Source organism: Mizuhopecten yessoensis, unplaced genomic scaffold, assembly GCF_002113885.1.
Source record: "Mizuhopecten yessoensis strain PY_sf001 unplaced genomic scaffold, ASM211388v2 scaffold11095, whole genome shotgun sequence".
In the NCBI taxonomy this organism is placed as follows: Eukaryota; Metazoa; Mollusca; class Bivalvia; order Pectinida; family Pectinidae; genus Mizuhopecten; species Mizuhopecten yessoensis.
Window position 1 is genome coordinate 2,527 of NW_018408877.1, and position 22,139 is coordinate 24,665.

The 22,139-nt window shown below is 35.3% G+C and overlaps 2 protein-coding genes across 4 annotated transcripts in view; one reads left to right on the top strand and one right to left on the bottom strand.

Annotated features, from left to right (window-relative positions):
• Positions 1-250: 250 nt before the first annotated feature.
• LOC110465634 (myosin regulatory light chain 2, smooth muscle minor isoform) lies at positions 251-9,908 on the bottom strand. 3 transcript variants are annotated; one of them, XM_021521586.1, is made up of 5 exons: positions 9,819-9,908; positions 5,450-5,651; positions 4,838-4,999; positions 4,238-4,305; positions 251-3,534 (listed from the first exon to the last, which is right to left on the bottom strand). In XM_021521586.1, exons 2-5 carry the CDS (start codon positions 5,631-5,633, stop codon positions 3,439-3,441), a joined length of 510 nt encoding a protein of 169 aa, XP_021377261.1. In that variant the 5' UTR covers positions 5,634-5,651; positions 9,819-9,908; the 3' UTR covers positions 251-3,438. The 3 variants fall into 3 exon arrangements, with proteins under 3 accessions (XP_021377261.1, XP_021377262.1, XP_021377263.1); XM_021521587.1 differs by lacking the exon at positions 9,819-9,908 and adding an exon at positions 9,575-9,672; XM_021521588.1 differs by lacking the exon at positions 9,819-9,908 and adding an exon at positions 9,523-9,583.
• Positions 9,909-9,997: 89 nt separating this feature from the next.
• LOC110465633 (mediator of RNA polymerase II transcription subunit 23-like) overlaps positions 9,998-22,139 on the top strand; it is a 44,917-nt gene continuing 32,775 nt past the window's right edge. The window contains exons 1-6 of the mRNA XM_021521585.1: positions 9,998-10,304; positions 12,070-12,189; positions 14,179-14,303; positions 19,586-19,697; positions 20,109-20,207; positions 21,400-21,504. Of these exons, the coding sequence (XP_021377260.1) occupies positions 10,251-10,304; positions 12,070-12,189; positions 14,179-14,303; positions 19,586-19,697; positions 20,109-20,207; positions 21,400-21,504 (615 nt within the window). The 5' untranslated portion in view covers positions 9,998-10,250. The remainder of the gene's footprint in view (positions 10,305-12,069; positions 12,190-14,178; positions 14,304-19,585; positions 19,698-20,108; positions 20,208-21,399; positions 21,505-22,139) is intronic.

A 22,139-nucleotide genomic window follows, 5' to 3' on the forward strand; every position in this document is an offset into this window, starting at 1 on the left:
TTAATATATATTTCAATCTACAATATATTTAGTCGCACATCACATTGAAATGATTTACCAGGTAATTATATGGACTTCCTAAAGAGTACTTAGAAAAATGTGGGTCTCAAAATGTCGGTCACCAAAGTCTGTGAGGTCACAACCTGAGAGTTCCACATGGGGTATGTGTGCCTTGCTTGTGTATAAGGGTGTATAACATACATCTTATTGATCTTATTAAAGTTCACACAAAAAATACAAACAAAAGACATATCTATATAAAATTTTATTGTCTATACATAACAGCCATGCATTATGGAGTTTTGGAATTTACACTTTGGTCCCCGTTGTAAGTAGTATACAGGAAAACTTTATTCAGTACAAGTTTTAACCCATGGCATGAATATTATTAACAATAGCAAAAAAAAAAGTGTCCTTTTCCTGGAATGAATCCTGCTTACATTGTCAATTCCGTATTGTCTATCACATCAATGCTAGGACAAATCGCACCAGAACATCATACAGTGACTCCATGTAAAATATCAAACCAGTGAAAATATAACAATGACATCTTTTATCAAAGTTTACAAAATGTTACAGAAATGGAAAAAGTAATGTATAATTAAATACAGGCTATTGCATCATGACTTGGTCCCCAGACGTTTAATCTTGGAATCATTGGCTCAATATTCACCAATAATAAAACTAAATATTGTATATATATAGGGTATATATAGCTAGATCAGAATTCACCATGTTTTGGACAGATATTCACTTAACATGGAATTAGGTTAAGGTTAGTCAAAGCAACCATCATTTAACATATGTGGAATGTTATAAAACAGTGCAAATATAACTGTTTATGTGATATTAAAAAGCTGAAATAACTCAGAATTTTTATCACTTTTCACTCGAAAAAGATTTTTATTTGGTTAGTTCCATCTTTTCATTCTGTACAGGGAATTACAAAATCAAGCAATTAGTTTAAGCAAATTTAGCCTTAACATGAATTGAAGTTTAAAAGTGTTACAACCTATACACGGGATTGACAGGTTCCTAGGACATTTTGTATAGCATATATCTTGAAATGAAAAACCAGCTAAAAGAATGGATTTCATTGTATTTATAAAATATTTTTGATGGTACAAGATGGAAATGAATAGAAAATATAAGCAGTCTCGTTAAAAATAATGGACTGTATAAACAGTTGTTGACTGGGGTTTAAATTATCTGGCAATTTGTTAAACTTGCAGCCCCCATGATTACACAAGGCTGCTAGGAATAACAAAATTCCAATATGTGTCTGTTTAATCTTATCTTAATCAAAATATGTGTTTTTATTACAAACACAAAGAAGTAACGTTTAAGGACATGTTAAATGGACCAGGAGTGATGGTGGTAGAGATTTGTGATGTTACAAGGATATCATGTGAAGATTAGGTCCAAATGATAAATAGGTTGTTACGTAGTGATAAAAGCAATTTGTTAAAAATTGAAAGACCTTGTGAGAAAATTTCCGACATATCAAAACATATCTGTCAGGTACATAACAATGCTGTACATTCTGGTGTATCTTTGTATTCAGATGTCAGGATGACCCAACTAAGGTGTCAGGATGACCAAGTCATAGCTGTATGCCGGCCCCTGTACGCTGTTCATGTCAACCAAACGGAGGTGTCAGGATGACTAAATCATAGTATGATGAACATGTCTACCCAACCATGGTACATTGGAATGTTTCTGTTTAAAGTATCACTTATCAAACCACTTTAAATTGTAAACGGAATTTAAAGGAAAGCACTTTGTCAAAATTTAATTAACAAAATAACAACATGTTATATCAAACACCCCAGATAAATAGCACTGATGTGCTCCAATAGAGCTGGCGCACACTTCATATCCTGGCAGCAATTCAAAATGGAATACAAAATTGTAACATGCTGATACAGTTAGTTTGTTTTCACTTCATTTAAATAATATAACTCAGATGAATAGAAATGAAATGAATGACAAGATAAGCATTGTTGAATGTCTCTACATCAAACTTATACCATTGTAAGTAACTAGTTTCCTTCCTAAGTCCTACTAGTACGCTCCTCTCTAACATCTGTAAAAGTTAACAGTTTTTCCTACATTCAAACTTTAGAATACTTTCTAATCGCAGTAGTCTGGACACTAAGGGTATGAATCTTCCCTCTGAAAGTCTTATACACAAACTTGTAAAATACCATGTATCTTTTATAAATGGAAATATGTGATTTAGTTCATTCATTTCTGACAGATTTGAAAAGTGAATAAGGCAATTAACATTGGATAACTTTTAACAAATTGAATAATGATAGCCAAATTTCTTAAAGATTACTACTGAATGGTACTAATGTCCACGGTAGTACATTACCTTCAATTTCCGAAGAAAAAAAAATGAATAAGGAATGTCCTGAATATTGACACAGAAAATGTCATTAACTGTAATTTAGGTCCATAAAACCATCTTTCTAGTTGTTTGGTGTCCAGATTGATAAGACTCTGCACTGTAATAATAGTTTGTACAATGACTATTTCTATAAAATTGTACCGGAGTTATAATGGGTATATCCTCTACTAGCTACTATTTCACTCTACAATTAACTTAATTATATGCTACAAATATAATGTGAAATACTGTATTTTTTCTGAACATAACACACTCTATGTTCCTCACACCAAATATCATTAGACATAGTTCTACATGTTAAACATAAATTTCATCTTCCACCCGAAAATGTAATACAAAAAAATGTGAAGCTGATGATATGACATTTCAAGAAACCTTGAAAATATCAAAACTTTGTATTAAAAAGAGTTTCTGATTACAAAAAAAAAGAACAAATAAAGTTTAACATACATGTAAATGTAGAACTTATTGAAACTTAAGGAAGAGAAATTATTCACCGACTTCTCAGTCTAGGAACAGCATGGGTAACACACATAATGCCGTCTAACCAAGTATCCAATTGGATAAACTTTCATCAGATAAATGACATGCACAGGTAAAATTCAAAAGATATACTTTTATAACTGTTAAAACTGAAAGTATTTTTTAACCCAGATTTATATCAGTATCAGAACAAAGACTTTTAACTTCTCATTTATTTTTTGTCAACAATTTCTGATATAAGTACGACTATAAATTTCACCTATTTAATGTCAATGAACTGATGAAACTTTATATAATTGGTGTCTGAATGTAACAGACCAACAGAGAAAATGAGACTAGTCCCCTTGACTTCATAAATATATAAATGCCATGCATAGCTTTGTTCCGTTTTACATCTTAACATTGTTGAAAGACAGCAAACATGAGATTACAATGCGATATATAAAGGCTAACTGTTCATATATGGAATGTCTCGGCAACGCCTACATGTTCACATGCAGAGCGAGAATGAAGAAATGTCCAAAGTGAAGAGGTTGAGATTTTCATTCGTCCTTCTTTCCGTGTTTCAATATCCTTGTGAATTCCACATAGTTGAACATCCCCTTCTTTATTGGTGCTTCTCTCAGCATCTCATCAACCTGGTAAACAATTTATAAATCAACTTTAGGCTACATTATTAAACATTAGGTTGAAGGAAACGTAATTCACATTTTTGAAGGAAAAGTTTTGTAAAAAGATTTTTAAAAGCTGACTTTGCGAAATTTTGCGAAATTTATATGTTCATAACTTGTGTGTAAAAACAAATATAAAACATTTATAGTGACAGTAAACTTTTCAGTAAAAACAATCACTATTTTTTCGATGCACTTATTCTGTATATGCCAAGTTAAACAAGTTTAAACAACCTGCAGGTCCAGTCTGCAGGGCTCAGATAGATGATCCATGCATATAACTTGTGCATCTACCTTATACAGTTGTACGTATATTCATGCTTTTCCCATTTACTGGATTGTTTTTGTGAAAATGAATTAAAGCTTCTGGACGATAACACATTGATTTACAAACCAAGACAACAAATGATTTGTTTAAAATACATTGCATTTGAATTGGTGGTAATTCAAAATTCCGGGAGATAGATATACATGTATACAGAAGATGTTCAATGTTTTTGTAATGAGATATTTTTCTGATCAGAAGCATAAAATTGTGATCTTACCGTTTATGACACTCCTTAAACATTCTTTATATTGTATTAACAAGTAAAAGTATAACAGACCTGTATTATGACAAATTCACAACAAACATTTAGGATTTTTATTCTTGACTCAATATAATAGTTACCTCATCATCAGTAAAGCGGTCTCCCATTGTTGTTAAAAGTTCTCTAAGTCTGTCCTCATTGATGTATCCTGTTAATTGGAATGAATACTGATAATGAGAGTTCTTCATTAGAAATATTTCCAATAATCTGCAGATCACTTCAGAGTTTGATATGAAAGGTTATAGATTAATAGATTAATGTGGGGATCATTTCATAACCTGTAAGCAAATACCATTAACCAGCACAGTGTACTAGTTTTCAAAAGCATCTGTTGTTGGAAAGGTCCTTTGGTTGAAATGATGATTGATTTCACTTTCAGAGTTTAAAATCTGCACGCAGCTTGACTTATATTAAAAAGATTTCACTAGCCCCTTAAATGGTATATATAGTCTCATGTAAATTACTGTGATCCAAAAAAGATTTTCTTACGCATACATATACTCACACTTAGTAAATACTATTAAACAAGTCACTTAATTTGTATCTCCCACATCCAAACAGGAGAGGAATAAAATAGTTGATGCGTTCATACTTCGTTTTTTATTGAAACAAAATTAAACATTACAATCTTAGAAAAAAAGCGCATCACAACCCCTTTGTAAAACAATTCAATGAATTACCAGTGGCATCTTCATCAAAACATGCAAATGCATTCTTTATCACATCCTCTGGATCAGTGCCATTTAATTTTTCACCAAACATGGTCAGAAACATGGTAAAGTTGATTGGTCCTGGTGCAAAGTTCATCATCTCGTCAAGAGAATCATCAGTAGGGTTTTTACCTGAGAAAAAAGTAATAAAATGACATAAATGGGTTGTTATTGTCAGAAGAAAAAAAGAATGAATTAAAAGTTAAATATATGTAAAGATTTTTAATATGAAAAAATCATATACCCCGGGTACATACTTGTACATGTTTTGTACCTAGAATAACTACATAATTTAGGTATATATATCTTAAGGTTTTTTTTCTGTTAATATATCTGGGGGCCAACATTTGGACAACTCATCAACTCATTTAGAATTTTTTCATGCTTAAGTTGCTTTAATGAAGAAAAATTGACTTTCAATTTGTTTTATCAGTTCGTGTTTGTAGTAGAGCAGTTTCATATCCTGATTTCCATTATTCAACAGCAGTTGGGTAACAATAAAGAGGTCTTTGGGATTTTGAGTTCTAGACAAGCAGATACTGTAGTTTTACATACAATATTTTTAACATTGTTTTTTCATACCTAAGGAAGCTAACATATCATGCAAATCTTCTTTGTCGATGAATCCATCTCTGTTCTGGTCAATCATGTTAAAAGCCTCCTTGAACTCTTGAATCTGTGCTTGGTCGAACATAGCAAACACATTGGAGGTAGCACGCTGTGCCCTCTTCTTGGTCGTCTTTCCTTTAGTTTTTCTGCTCGACATCTTGAAGGGTTGATCTTACTACAACAAAAATAAAGGAAAATTAACAGTTTTACTACTTACTTTAACTTTCAGCAAATCTTTTACATCTTTGCGGATGGTATCATGGTGATATATCAGTGCGAGCCCTGCTACCAGTAAATATAAATATATGATAAATTTAGAGGTTTGAAAAAATTCAATTACCCGAAAATATCAATAGCAAAAAATGGGTTTACATTTGAAAAAAATCAAATTCAAGATAAAACTAGAATTATGTCAGTGTGACATGAAAGCTGCGCACCACTTTAAATGTACATCTATAATTGCTTCAGTAACACGTTGAGCATCAATATCTAATATAATACCTCAGATATGTGTTCTGCTAATTGAAAATCAGGTGTGACATGTGATGATGTTGCCTTTGGGATTTCCAAAATCAATCACCTCTTAAATGATGCCCTAAAAACATTTCTCCCTCTCCTCTTTTTTCACCCTCTTTAAGTGTTACGCATTGTTGTATTTTTCATTTATTAGGGTTACGGCAGTTGTATCAGGTTCTTAAATTGTTACACTTTCATAAATAAATACACCAGAAATAGCATGATGTGTTAAAGAAATGTTTGATAAGCATACACAGTTCACATATCGTCTCGTCTTGGAGTCAGAGCCATTCTCATTGTCAACCTAGGCACGATATGCCATATTACGTTCCCGTTTGAAACATCAAAATAGAGGTTATACTTCATCACTTATACGGTTAATAATTATATATATTTACTTCTTCCTTCTACAGACAGCGTCAATGCTTGACAGTCTTCACATGTGCTTTCTCGAATCATATGTGTCACTCCTCAGACCTCAATCCGAGTTGCTAAAACGCTCAAACTCAGTGCACGAATTTCACGACCACAACACTCGTAGAATGCACCGGAGATCAACATTTTGTTTTCAGCAATTATTCAAAGTATGGATTATTATTTGGAGAAGAGTATCAGAAGACTTTATGTAACCCACAGGTGAGTGTCAGACATTCTACTTTATATTTACGATAATTATATAACGAAACTATATAGCGGAAGCATGCAAGACTGAATTATGCGCACGCACCCTGAACGGCAGTTGGTCCGTCATTTCGATCTCTGGACAGAATTAATAAGCCGCTCGGCTCTCGCCAAGAGCGGCTTAAAAAACTACAATAAACAACTTTCACAAACCTCCTACATTGTATATCCATGTAAAATATATTCTCCTTCAGCAAAATACCTCCGACAAAACTGTTTTCTCAGTCAGAAATAAGTTACTGCAAACTTTTTGTATAATCATGAATTTGACATCGGTCTCATGCTAGGCATGGTGAACACTATTCAAAATCAGTATCAGATTTACTGGTTTATGTGCAGTGTTTTGTTATCATGGAATAAAAATCAAATAATTTTTTCACTAAAAATTATGAGAACTATGGATGCTATATATAATCTATGGATAGAGTCATTAGATTCAGGAATTTCCCCTTGAATCGATAAGTAATCAGCATATTGCACTATATATGCTTATGCCAATTAAACTGACATTAACCTTAAAGAAGCATGACTGAGATTATGAGAAGTTCTATGTCTATGTGACGTATCGATGACTAGTAAGATATGTACACTGTCACCTTCATCAGACAAATGACCAATGAAGCGTATGCACACAAATGTGTAAAAGTTGTCTATAAAATTGATGTCGATTTTGGCTACGCTGGAAACGTATGTACAATAGTCGTTATATATGTACCGAAATGACTCAATTCAGCTACGCTTTGTTAACACTTGGTCATAGCTATAGATGTGCCAGAGCCTTTGAGACCCCTCGTCTCGATTTAGAACTGGCCCACTGCGGTGTATCCAGATGGCTTCCTTTATCTGCCGCTTGAACAGATTGCTCTCTCTGTCTAAAACTTTAGAGTTATCCGAGTCAATCACATGGTTTTTCTGTGTGGCATGGTCTGTGATTGCCGATTTATTTATCTGGGACTCCGACTGTTTTCTTTCTGATCTGGTGAATTTCCTACCTACTTGGGTTTCTGTGTCTTTCCGGTGTTCACCAAGTCTGACCCCAAATCACCTTCCAGTCTCTCCAATATACGATACATTGCAGTTTTTGCATCCAATTTTGGTATACGCATTCTGCACCTTCTTTAGGTGTTTTATCCTTAGGTTGTACTAGGATATTGCGAAGCGTCTTGTGGGGCTTCATGGCTATTGCTATGCCATGACCGCAATATATCACTTTGATACTGGGTTTTTTACCCGTTTTAGGGCCCATTCTGGATATACACATGGTCTCATTGCCCTAGCGATGTGATTCTGCTCTTCTGTTTTGTCCTGGTGTTCTGTGACTATTGTATCACATCTGTTGAGCGATGTGCGTATGACGCCTAACTTCTGGTGTAAAGGATGGTGAGATTTGAAGTTCAAGTATTGGACTGTATGGGTCTTTTTTCTTCACAGTTCTGTCTTCTTTCTTTACCAGTAGAGTGTCAAGGAAGGACATTGTGCCATTGGTTTCTTCCTCACATGTAAATTTGATGTTGTTAGTGGCATCTATGGTGTTGATATGTGTGGTCAAATCTTTCTGTGACCCCTTCTTGATTATCTCAAGTATGTCGTCAACAAAACGTTTCCATAAGCTAGGCTTGCATTTTATGGGGGCAGTGGCTATTGCTTCTTGCTCCAGATGTTCCATGAACAAATTGGCAACAATGGGAGACACTGGACTACCCATAGCAGTGCCGAAGCGTTGTTGATAGATGTTGTTCCGGAAACTAAAATATGTTGTTGGGCGCACAAACTCCAGCAAATCCATGATGTCCTGAATCTGAAGGATTGTGTTTTTTCGTCAGGATCTGTCTAATTCTAAGTGTTTCCGAATGATTCTAAGTACGCCGTCAATGGGTGTGTTGGTAAAGAGAGAGACAACATAATGTGAAATGAATTTCTCGTCTTCCTGATTCATGATGTTAGACATAGCTTCCGCTAGATGTTGGTCATTTGTCTGATGAAGGTGACAGTGTACATATCGTACTAGTCATCGAAACGTCACATAGCAAATTGTATTGGTTGTGTAAAAAGAACTTCTAAGAATCTGTAATTACCAACCTGAAAAATGTTTAGAAATACATGACTGAGATATTTTTGAAACAACCCAAAGGTTATACAAATGCATAATGATTTGAGAAAGAAATATAATTCATCTATTAAGCATTACATATTTTTGCACATCCACTTGAAATTTGATTTTTGATAAAAAAATGTAGTTAGGTTAAAGTTAGTTTCCAATACAGAAGCCAATATAGCTCCTCTACACTGGACTCAAAAAATAAACATTGTACAATATAAAGTCAAAGTTCGTTGAGATAATATTTTTTTACATTGAGACCTTTCCACCCTTTTATGTATACCACCGTTGGGAAATGGGGTTGGGGTTATTTAGACATACCAACTGTAGTGAATTCAGGGGGCCCTGTTGGAAACACAATATTAATTGGTTGGTTATTCTTTTGCGTTTTTCAAATGTTGTTTCATTAGGTGTGTAAGATTACTGGTTTGCAGTGTGTTTAACCGTTTTCACAAAAAAAAACCACTTTTTAATTAAAACTTTCCACCTTTTACAGTTCTAAAACTTGAATCATTGTTGCACATATTTGTTAAAACCACTTTATCAACATGTCAAGCGTTATTCTACTGTATTTACAGTAGCGATCTCACAATATGTTTCTATAAAAGATCTTAACCAAAACTAAATTTCCTCGACACAGGTGTCATGCCATTTTGTGACGACTTTTACAAATAAGCAAACACTGTCATACACCTGATCAGCCTTTCTAGATCTAAGACCAACAATATACCACTTAATTATTTTAACTTACCTTTTTGCACATCAACATTCAGATTGAATTTCACCCAAGTGGTGCACCTTACCTTATATGGCAATGTTACTTCTCGAGTATGAATCATGTACAGTGCTGCAAAAGACCGTGACCCACCCAAAGATGTCCTTCCCGGAAATAGAACAACGTCTAAATTCTCATGTTTTGAATACGACAGAGCTCCAAACTTTAAACTTAATTTACAACATAGAGGGAGCTGTTTGATAGATATTTCATCTAGCTGTACATAGATAACTTGAAAATCTTCAACTTCTTTAATTAGGCATTTTACTTACCTTTATCGAAAAAAGAAATTTGAAGAATGCCAGGCACTTGTGTGACAGGAAATGGATATATATATAAAATTTGCGCATGCGCTAAAGATTATTTAAAATTTCTACTATATTTATTGAAAAGAATTCAGAAACACTGGTAATGTGACCAAAAGTTTAAAAATTATCACTCTATATATGTTAACATAACATTAAATTTACAATCAGCATGTCGATTTCAATAATATTTACGGAGCATATCACAACCTAACCTGAATAATGTTCAGACGGCGTTATCAACAGTGCCTCTTTCAAACGCTCAAGAATCGGTGCCAATGACCTGAATTTTTTGCGTTTTAAAGATGGCTGCTTCCAGCAGTTTCGGTTCAGAATTATTATTTCCATCTATCTTTATGCAACAAATCGGCTGAATTGATCAAGACAACACGAACAAAGATGTCGCAAAAAACTGTTGAAGACAGCGTGTATGATGTCGTTGGAGAAATCTTGGTAATATAATGGCAATGTACTAGGAACAGTTTCTGTTACTGTATCACTTCGCATCTTTTCCTTTGTATCTGTGTATTGCATGGACATTATTTAGCATTGATATACGGGGTATGTTCGTTAATACCGACAAGTCATTTTAATTATTTTTCTTAAATAGTGTATATTTCAGGAGTTAAATCCTGATGAAGCTGCAGATGTTAGTATTGAAAGTCTTTGCAAAGATACTCAGAAAGCAATATTAAATCAATAGGTCCATCTCTTTTCATAAACTTATTTATCCATCTATCTATCTTCTATCTATACGTTATACTACACAGAGACCAAAATGGCTTTAATGCGGAGGACGTAAAGCATGTATGCGATACTTAGCCTCGGTTATTCCCAGTTGGTAGGGATTGATTCTTTAAATGCCTCTATTCCTTGCGCCCCGAATATATATCTTGTCTGGTCCAACTGAAATAACTGTTTGGAACGTGATTAAATAAAGCGGCCAGGGCACCTGTACTCTCTTCTTGTGGTCGTTTGGAAGTATTGTGTGGCAGATTTTAATTGTACATACATAGGCTTATGGTCACCTTCTAGCTTCGTGCTAGCAGGTTTGGCAAAACGACGGATATGGGTAATAAACCTGCATTTGGGTAACAATTATCCATTTCAGAACCAATTTTATTTCTGAAATGAGGAATCGAGTGAAATAAAAAAACAAAAAAATCTTTTAAACACTTGGAGCAAAAAAGTGTGTTATTCTTTCAGCTAAATCCAATAAATAAGTTCATTTGTATACAAAAAGTTATCAATTCTGACATCTCACATATTTTTTGTGAAAATGACAAACCATATCACTGACTTTGTTTTCTCCATTGACTGGCGGAATCACTCTACTCTCTTTCCTGTTATAACTCAAACAAATGTTATCTCCGAAAGTCCACTTTCAATCTAAGTTGCAGTTTACTTCTGAAAATTTTGTTCAAAATGTATATCAAAATCCGAATTTTTTTTCATTCCAGCCATTAGTATCCCTGTGTATAACAAACTGTGGTAAAAATAATCACATCTTCATTCTTGCAGTGTAGTGCATTTTCATTGTAATAATCTTAATAATCAAAGCATGGAATATTTTTACTCCAACAATGTTAGAGGTATATCTGATGAAAAATAGCTGACCAGCGGCTTCTTGTGTTACAGGCCTAGGGGTAAGAACATATTTTAACAGGAAAGTTGCTTCCACCGGGGATTGAACCAGCAACTATTGCTTTTTGATCCTTCACTCTACCAATAGAGCTAATTATAAACAGAATGTCCCTCTAGCATGGATATTGAAGACAACTATGAACAGATGTACAATTTAAACCTGCCACAATATCAGAGCACAGATTTAAAGATTGATTAAAACTAGTAATGATTGGGATATTTTTCTTATTTACCCAAACTTAAAACACAGGATTAGGTTTTGCCAAACACATATTTAGTAATATTTGTCAAACCTAGACCATTATGTACCTATTGATAGTAAAATTTCATTCTAACAGTTCATGTTAATTTCATACTTTGACTGCTTTCTAACCTCTGTGCCTAGTCTCTGTTTGTATTTTTGCATGGTCTTTTTATTTATATTATTATCAAGCAGTTCCTGATGATTTGCAGATATGTACACTATTTAAGCCATTATTGAACTTGGTAAAAAGTAAACTACTATACACACCATAACAATTAGCATCGTTTCGTATTTAATTCTATTGTTTTGTGCTTGCTTTTAATTTTTTAGAAAGGGGAAGCAATTGAAGAGGCGTTCTGTTCTGTCATCTTGCATACCAAAGAGTCGGAAACATGGAAGAAAGATTTCTGCACAGGGAAGCTGAAAAATCTTCTCATTACTACTCCCCAGGTAGGCAAGACTTGCACAATTAAATAAGTTACTATTTTAGTCAATTTAAAAACCAACGTACCCCTAAGCTAGCAAAAGTAGAGTTCAGTGGAATTGACCCAGGAACAAACTAAAGGAACAGCATATATCAAAGTAAAACAGTGCAAGCTATACTTACATAAAACAAGGCTAAAAAACGATCATTAAAAAGTTCATCAATGATGTTTATAATATTATTTGTCAAAGTAGAATAAGAAAAGTGATCATATGTAGTACTTAGCAAAAACAAAATCAAAAAGGAAAAAAGAATAAAAGAACTGCAGCTATGTCATCATCATGTTTTGTCCAAATGTGTTTATTCTGCTTTCAAATGATTTATCGGGATGTCAGTTAAATGATAATTATCTGTCTAAAACAGTTTGTCTCAGTTTGGTGATATTTTTGGATGTTAACAACAGGTGGGGGCATGTTTGTAATTTTCCTGATAAGTAGCATATATGGCATTCATAAGGTAGGACCACTGCATTGCAACCTTTCTGCATTGAGCTGGTGTAACATCGGATGATGTAAGCAGGAATGTTTTTCAACACCTCAACCAATGCGTGTGTGAACTCCTGCAATTTGGAGGTCTGATTGAGGCGATGCAGTTAAGTTCTCCCCACAATGCCTCAAACGTCAATTGCTGCCTCCCATCAACCTCCTGTTAACATCAATGTTAAAAAGAATCAAGACTTATCTGAAAACAAAACATTATATTCCTCTGCTGTAAGAGCCGTTGTGCTGGAGCCCAGTTAATGCAATTGGTACAATGACATCATGTTTAAACATGGGCTGGATTAAGCTTTCTCTTCTAGCATGCAGTGCAGTTTCAATCAGTTTCACATGGTTGGTCTACTTACACGAAAACCAAGCTGTGTTTTTTGCTGTCGTAGCTACAGGAATTATTGAGAGTGTGTACACACTGCTTTGTCCCATTTAATCGTGATATGCATGAGAAAAGTGAAAAAAAATTGTTTGGAGCTACAGGGCGATCAGCAAATTTTCATGCAAGATCTTTTAAATTAATGACTTCTTCTGATACAGATGTCCCTATACCACTAGCCACTGATTTTTTTTTATAGTCAGCACATTTCTGGTGTGTCACGAGGTAACATGTTTACTTCTGTTTTTTGTTGAATAATTACATGGTAGAAATTTAAAAAAAAATAGGAATATCTTTAACCTTTTTAAGAAATAAAGAAGTTACACCATAACTCATTAGGCTTATATACTTTTTGAAGGAGTTATGCCCCCTTTTTGCGAAATACTTGTCTGCACAACTGCTCCTTAATTAACAGGTGGATTTCATTGAAACTTTGCATGAATGATCAGTATCTTCTGTAGTTGTGCACCGGCATTTTAATTTGGGATTTCAACCCTTTTTGATGGAGTTATGCTCCTTTTTGTGAAATACTTGTCCGCGCAACTCCACTTTAATTAACAGGTGGATTTTATTGAAACTTTGCATGAATGATCAGTATCTTATGTAGTTGTGCTCCGGCATTTCAATTTGGGATTTCGACTCTTTTTGATGGAGTTATGCCCCTTTGTGCGAAACACTTGATACCTGTGGGAGACTATGGATTGCTTTGCAATGCTTTGCCTAAGTACGCCTTTAACTTACAGTTCTGGTTTATATAGCAGCGGGGGTATTAGTTAGCCTTTGGCTTACAGTTCTAGTTTTCACTGTAAAAGAAAACTTGGAACATATTAAGTCTTTTTGTTATTGAAATTTAACATCCTCTTCTCATTTTTCATAGAGGACCCTTATTCATTTTGCTTAAGATAGTTTGGAAACACGCTTTCTGACTTTGTCTTCATCTTAGAAATGAAGTCTTTGTTAAGTTCACGCAAAGAATTTAAACAAGTCGGAAACCTTTGTTTCCATGTAACTAATAGCGACGACTAAGTTTCAAAGTATAGAAGTAAGATATGTAACTGTAAAGCATGCTTGTTTGATTTCCATTGTAGGACTCCTTGGATTTAGCCCTGCGGACTTATGTTGGAATAATGTATGACCAAAACAATGCTAGTCGTGTCAATCTCATGGCTAGCCTATTGGAATCTATGGTCGAAAACAGTGTCATACCTGCAAGGTAAGGCCCATTAAATCTATGTATATACTTCAGGACAAGAATAACATTTTAGTCACTATTCCTTTGGGAAAGTACTATTGTAAAAGTACTTTCCAGAGATTGAAATAAAGTACTGGTCCCAAAATTCTAATATGTAAACATGTGTGATTTATGACAGTAGTCTTTATATTTTAAGTGTGTGTGTTTTAATATTTATACAGCCATTTTTATATCAATTGGTAAGTGGTGAATATAGTTGTATTTCATACACCTATTTTCATTGGTGCAAGTGAACATATATATTTACATGTAGACCATCCAGGAGATATAAATGTGTGTAGTTTCAGTTCATAATTTTGATGTACAAGGCCAGACTACATTATTAAAATATGTATTGTGTTATAACAGACCTGTGTGTGAGGCACTACTGAACCAGGACAGACTCACTATTAAAATATATATTGTGTTATAACAGACCTGTGTGTGAGGCACTACTGAACCAGGACAGACTACACTATTAAAATATGTATTGTTTTATAACAGTCCTGTGTGTGAGGCAATACTGAACCAGGACAGACTACACTATTAAAATATGTATTGTGTTATAACAGACCTGTGTGTGAGGCACTACTGAACCAGGACAGACTACACTATTAAAATATGTATTGTGTTATAACAGACCTGTGTGTGAGGCAATACTGAACCAGGACAGACTACACTATTAAAATATGTATTGTGTTATAACAGACCTGTGTGTGAGGCAATACTGAACCAGGACAGACTACACTATTAAAATATGTATTGTGTTATAACAGACCTGTGTGTGAGGCAATACTGAACCAGGACAGACTACACTATTAAAATATGTATTGTGTTATAACAGACCTGTGTGTGAGGCACTACTGAACCAGGACAGACTACACTATTAAAATATGTATTGTGTTATAACAGACCTGTGTGTGAGGCAATACTGAACCAGGACAGACTACACTATTAAAATATGTATTGTGTTATAACAGACCTGTGTGTGAGGCACTACTGAACCAGGACAGACTACACTATTAAAATATGTATTGTGTTATAACAGACCTGTGTGTGAGGCAATACTGAACCAGGACAGACTACACTATTAAAATATGTATTGTGTTATAACAGACCTGTGTGTGAGGCACTACTGAACCAGGACAGACTACACTATTAAAATATGTATTGTGTTATAACAGACCTGTGTGTGAGGCAATACTGAACCAGGACAGACTACACTATTAAAATATGTATTGTGTTATAACAGACCTGTGTGTGAGGCAATACTGAACCAGGACAGACTACACTATTAAAATATGTATTGTGTTATAACAGACCTGTGTGTGAGGCACTACTGAACCAGGACAGACTACACTATTAAAATATGTATTGTGTTATAACAGACCTGTGTGTGAGGCAATACTGAACCAGGACAGACTACACTATTAAAATATGTATTGTGTTATAACAGACCTGTGTGTGAGGCACTACTGAACCAGGACAGACTACACTATTAAAATATGTATTGTGTTATAACAGACCTGTGTGTGAGGCAATACTGAACCAGGACAGACTACACTATTAAAATATGTATTGTGTTATAACAGACCTGTGTGTGAGGCACTACTGAACCAGGACAGACTACACTATTAAAATATGTATTGTGTTATAACAGACCTGTGTGTGAGGCAATACTGAACCAGGACAGACTACACTATTAAAATATGTATTGTGTTATAACAGACCTGTGTGTGAGGCAATACTGAACCAGGACAGACTACACTATTAAAATATGTATTGTGTTATAACAGACCTGTGTGTGAGGCAATACTGAACCAGGACAGACTACACTATTAAAATATGTATTGTGTTATAACAGACCTGTGTGTGAGGCAATACTGAACCAGGACAGACTACACTATTAAAATATGTATTGTGTTATAACAGACCTGTGTGTGAGGCAATACTGAACCAGGACAGACTACACTATTAAAATATGTATTGTGTTATAACAGACCTGTGTGTGAGGCAATACTGAACCAGGACAGACTACACTATTAAAATATGTATTGTGTTATAACAGACCTGTGTGTGAGGCAATACTGAACCAGGACAGACTACACTATTAAAATATGTATTGTGTTATAACAGACCTGTGTGTGAGGCAATACTGAACCAGGACAGACTACACTATTAAAATATGTATTGTGTTATAACAGACCTGTGTGTGAGGCAATACTGAACCAGGACAGACTACACTATTAAAATATGTATTGTGTTATAACAGACCTGTGTGTGAGGCAATACTGAACCAGGACAGACTACACTATTAAAATATGTATTGTGTTATAACAGACCTGTGTGTGAGGCAATACTGAACCAGGACAGACTACACTATTAAAATATGTATTGTGTTATAACAGACCTGTGTGTGAGGCAATACTGAACCAGGACAGACTACACTATTAAAATATGTATTGTGTTATAACAGACCTGTGTGTGAGGCAATACTGAACCAGGACAGACTACACTATTAAAATATGTATTGTGTTATAACAGACCTGTGTGTGAGGCAATACTGAACCAGGACAGACTACACTATTAAAATATGTATTGTGTTATAACAGACCTGTGTGTGAGGCAATACTGAACCAGGACAGACTACACTATTAAAATATGTATTGTGTTATAACAGACCTGTGTGTGAGGCAATACTGAACCAGGACAGACTACACTATTAAAATATGTATTGTGTTATAACAGACCTGTGTGTGAGGCAATACTGAACCAGGACAGACTACACTATTAAAATATGTATTGTGTTATAACAGACCTGTGTGTGAGGCAATACTGAACCAGGACAGACTACACTATTAAAATATGTATTGTGTTATAACAGACCTGTGTGTGAGGCAATACTGAACCAGGACAGACTACACTATTAAAATATGTATTGTGTTATAACAGACCTGTGTGTGAGGCAATACTGAACCAGGACAGACTACACTATTAAAATATGTATTGTGTTATAACAGACCTGTGTGTGAGGCAATACTGAACCAGGACAGACTACACTATTAAAATATGTATTGTGTTATAACAGACCTGTGTGTGAGGCAATACTGAACCAGGACAGACTACACTATTAAAATATGTATTGTGTTATAACAGACCTGTGTGTGAGGCAATACTGAACCAGGACAGACTACACTATTAAAATATGTATTGTGTTATAACAGACCTGTGTGTGAGGCAATACTGAACCAGGACAGACTACACTATTAAAATATGTATTGTGTTATAACAGACCTGTGTGTGAGGCAATACTGAACCAGGACAGACTACACTATTAAAATATGTATTGTGTTATAACAGACCTGTGTGTGAGGCAATACTGAACCAGGACAGACTACACTATTAAAATATGTATTGTGTTATAACAGACCTGTGTGTGAGGCAATACTGAACCAGGACAGACTACACTATTAAAATATGTATTGTGTTATAACAGACCTGTGTGTGAGGCAATACTGAACCAGGACAGACTACACTATTAAAATATGTATTGTGTTATAACAGACCTGTGTGTGAGGCAATACTGAACCAGGACAGACTACACTATTAAAATATGTATTGTGTTATAACAGACCTGTGTGTGAGGCAATACTGAACCAGGACAGACTACACTATTAAAATATGTATTGTGTTATAACAGACCTGTGTGTGAGGCAATACTGAACCAGGACAGACTACACTATTAAAATATGTATTGTGTTATAACAGACCTGTGTGTGAGGCAATACTGAACCAGGACAGACTACACTATTAAAATATGTATTGTGTTATAACAGACCTGTGTGTGAGGCAATACTGAACCAGGACAGACTACACTATTAAAATATGTATTGTGTTATAACAGACCTGTGTGTGAGGCAATACTGAACCAGGACAGACTACACTATTAAAATATGTATTGTGTTATAACAGACCTGTGTGTGAGGCAATACTGAACCAGGACAGACTACACTATTAAAATATGTATTGTGTTATAACAGACCTGTGTGTGAGGCAATACTGAACCAGGACAGACTACACTATTAAAATATGTATTGTGTTATAACAGACCTGTGTGTGAGGCAATACTGAACCAGGACAGACTACACTATTAAAATATGTATTGTGTTATAACAGACCTGTGTGTGAGGCAATACTGAACCAGGACAGACTACACTATTAAAATATGTATTGTGTTATAACAGACCTGTGTGTGAGGCAATACTGAACCAGGACAGACTACACTATTAAAATATGTATTGTGTTATAACAGACCTGTGTGTGAGGCAATACTGAACCAGGACAGACTACACTATTAAAATATGTATTGTGTTATAACAGACCTGTGTGTGAGGCAATACTGAACCAGGACAGACTACACTATTAAAATATGTATTGTGTTATAACAGACCTGTGTGTGAGGCAATACTGAACCAGGACAGACTACACTATTAAAATATGTATTGTGTTATAACAGACCTGTGTGTGAGGCAATACTGAACCAGGACAGACTACACTATTAAAATATGTATTGTGTTATAACAGACCTGTGTGTGAGGCAATACTGAACCAGGACAGACTACACTATTAAAATATGTATTGTGTTATAACAGACCTGTGTGTGAGGCAATACTGAACCAGGACAGACTACACTATTAAAATATGTATTGTGTTATAACAGACCTGTGTGTGAGGCAATACTGAACCAGGACAGACTACACTATTAAAATATGTATTGTGTTATAACAGACCTGTGTGTGAGGCAATACTGAACCAGGACAGACTACACTATTAAAATATGTATTGTGTTATAACAGACCTGTGTGTGAGGCAATACTGAACCAGGACAGACTACACTATTAAAATATGTATTGTGTTATAACAGACCTGTGTGTGAGGCAATACTGAACCAGGACAGACTACACTATTAAAATATGTATTGTGTTATAACAGACCTGTGTGTGAGGCAATACTGAACCAGGACAGACTACACTATTAAAATATGTATTGTGTTATAACAGACCTGTGTGTGAGGCAATACTGAACCAGGACAGACTACACTATTAAAATATGTATTGTGTTATAACAGACCTGTGTGTGAGGCAATACTGAGCAAGGACAGGCTACACTATTAAAATATGTATTGTGTTATAACAGACCTGTGTGTGAGGCACTACTGAGCAAGGACAGGCTACACTATTAAAATATGTATTGTGTTATAACAGACCTGTGTGTGAGGCACTACTGAGCCAGGACAGGCTACACTATGAGGTACCTCACATGTGGACCAAGACATTTCAGCTCCTCAAGAAAATCATTGGAGGTGTGGAGTATAAAGTAAGGGATTTTTGTACATTTTCTCACAATGCGATTGGTTCTCCTTTCACAATGTATTGAAGTTTTGGAGTTTTAACAGCTATCAGAGTGACTGGTACAGGACTGGAGATGTGGGAGGTACATTGTTACATTGGTAGAGTAATATATATTTGTTATATTTAGGGGGTAGTACGTTGTTTTGAGTGGCTATACTGCCGATTAGAACATGAAATTTGGGTTTGAACTCGAGACCGATAGGTTGAGAGTTTAAACCAAATTTCATGTTCTTATCGCCAGTGTAGCCACTCAGCGTAGCAACTTTGGATAGTAAAGCATTATAAAGAATGTTTTGCTGGGTCTTAAATGTTTACCTAATCTGGTATCAGGTTGTTGAGATGTGTTTAACACATCTCCACTGTGTTGATTTCCTAGGGCTGCAGAGATCTGCTGAGGTCCATAATGGAGAAGATCCAGATGATACCGGAGGTTGGAAACATATCTCTAACGCCCCAGATAGATGTGGTGGTCAGTGTGAGTATACAGCGTAATACAACGTCTTCTTGCAGAATTTGTTATTACTATCCCACCTTGTATGTGCTATGTGTCCAAGGTCTAGAAAATGAGTCACATATTACACTCCATATTTTCAAACATAAGAATTACAAGTTATAACCCTATAGTTCTCAATAGGGTTGTGGAAATTGTGCTTATTCAGTTTGTCTGCATAATGTTTTCCAGTGAAATAGGAATTTTTAGTCACACAAGAAATAGTTAAAGAACAAGTATAGCTACTACTGCTCTTTGACAAAAAAAACCCCAAAAAAACAAAACAAAAAACTGAATTTACTTAAAGGGGCTGGTCGGGGAAAAATTACAAAATAAATGGGTCTAAATGCATTCTCTGGCCTTCCAAAAGTTATACCACAGCAATATGATGGGCGAGTTCTGCTTGCAATGTCCAGTTTTGACCACTGAAATCTCGGGGAAGCCCGCATAAATTTAGCTCAGATCTATTTATATATGTCACGTGGTTGTCTCGAAAGTGAGGCAGTGAAGTTAACAACAATAGCACGCCATCATGTGCCATGTCTGATTCATCTAGCAGACAAGACAGCAATACTATACGTAAATAATTGTTTTCAAAGGTCATGTATGATGCAAGTTTAGTATTCCTACCTATATGTTGTTGTTATATATAACAGTATTGATACCTCATGCCTGTCATGACTTTTGCATGCATCTTTTTCTTTCGCCGCGATGTTTACATTTGGCCTTGTTGATCACGCGCGTGCGGTAAAATTACATCACTGATCTGAGTCAATTGAGAGTTTTAGACTGTCAGGTGATGATTTAGGTTTCTTTAATATAATTATAATTTTTACTCTTAGCACAAGGGAGTGAATTTCAGCAAAATTTGTATCGGTATATTTCATAAGAAGGTATTTTAAACATGTGTGTGCCATTTTAGCAAATATGACATTTTTTCCCTGACCATCCCCTTTAACCAGTAATGTCCCCTAAGCATACTAGCTCACTAAATTTAGTTTTTCACTAATGTGGAGTGATTTTAAAATTTACAGATGAAGGGCAAGTATTATATGGAGTAAAAATTAGCTTACATACAGTGTTGATTACAAAAACGTTTTCTGTGACTTACAACAAGGTTTCTAGTTTAATATGAACTAAAGATTAGTTTTTCATGATTCTTTGTATACCATTACAGGTTGTTAGCCATATCCTGGACAGGAATGTTTGTCTTCTACCCGCCTACCTGGCTGTGAATGAGATCACCAAAGTGTGTCCTGAGGATAAAGTCTGGCCACACTGGGTAAGGTCACTCACCATTACACTCTCAAACCCAAAGTCTGACCACACTGGGTAATGTCACTCATTACCACACTCTCAAACCCAAAGAATGACCACACTGGATAAGGTCACACATAACCTACCTCTCAAACCCAAAGTCTCGCCACACCGCGTAATATCACTCATTACCACACTCTCAAACCCAAAGTCTGGCCACACTGGGTAAGGTCACTCATAACCTACCTCTCAAACCCAAAGTCTTGCCACACTGGATAAGGTCACTCACCATCACACTCTCAAACCCAAAGTCTGGCCACACTGGGTAAGGTCATTCATTACCTCACTCTCAAACCGAAAGATTGGTCACACTGGATAAGGTCACTCATTACCACACTCTCAAACCCAAAGTCTGGTCACACTGGGTAAGGTCACTCATTACCTCACTCTCAAACCGAAAGATTGGTCACACTGGATAAGGTCACTCATTACTGCACTCTCAAACCCAAAGTCTGGTCACACTGGGTAAGGTTACTCATTACCACACTCTCAAACCCAAAGTCTGGTCACACTAGGTAAGGTTACTCATTACTACTCTCTCAAACCCAAAGTCTGGCCACACTGGGTAAGGTCACTCACCATCACACTCTCAAACCCAAA

Bases quoted from the DNA above. Each gene is read 5' to 3' on its own strand.
- LOC110465634 (XM_021521586.1), bottom strand. From the start codon at position 5,633: ATGTCGAGCAGAAAAACTAAAGGAAAGACGACCAAGAAGAGGGCACAG. The intron at 5,000-5,449 runs GTATGAAAAAAC...CTTTTTTCTCAG, and splicing joins TGATATGTTAGCTTCCTTAG to GTAAAAACCCTACTGATGAT. The intron at 3,535-4,237 runs GTAACTATTATA...ATTGTTTACCAG, and splicing joins ACCGCTTTACTGATGATGAG to GTTGATGAGATGCTGAGAGA.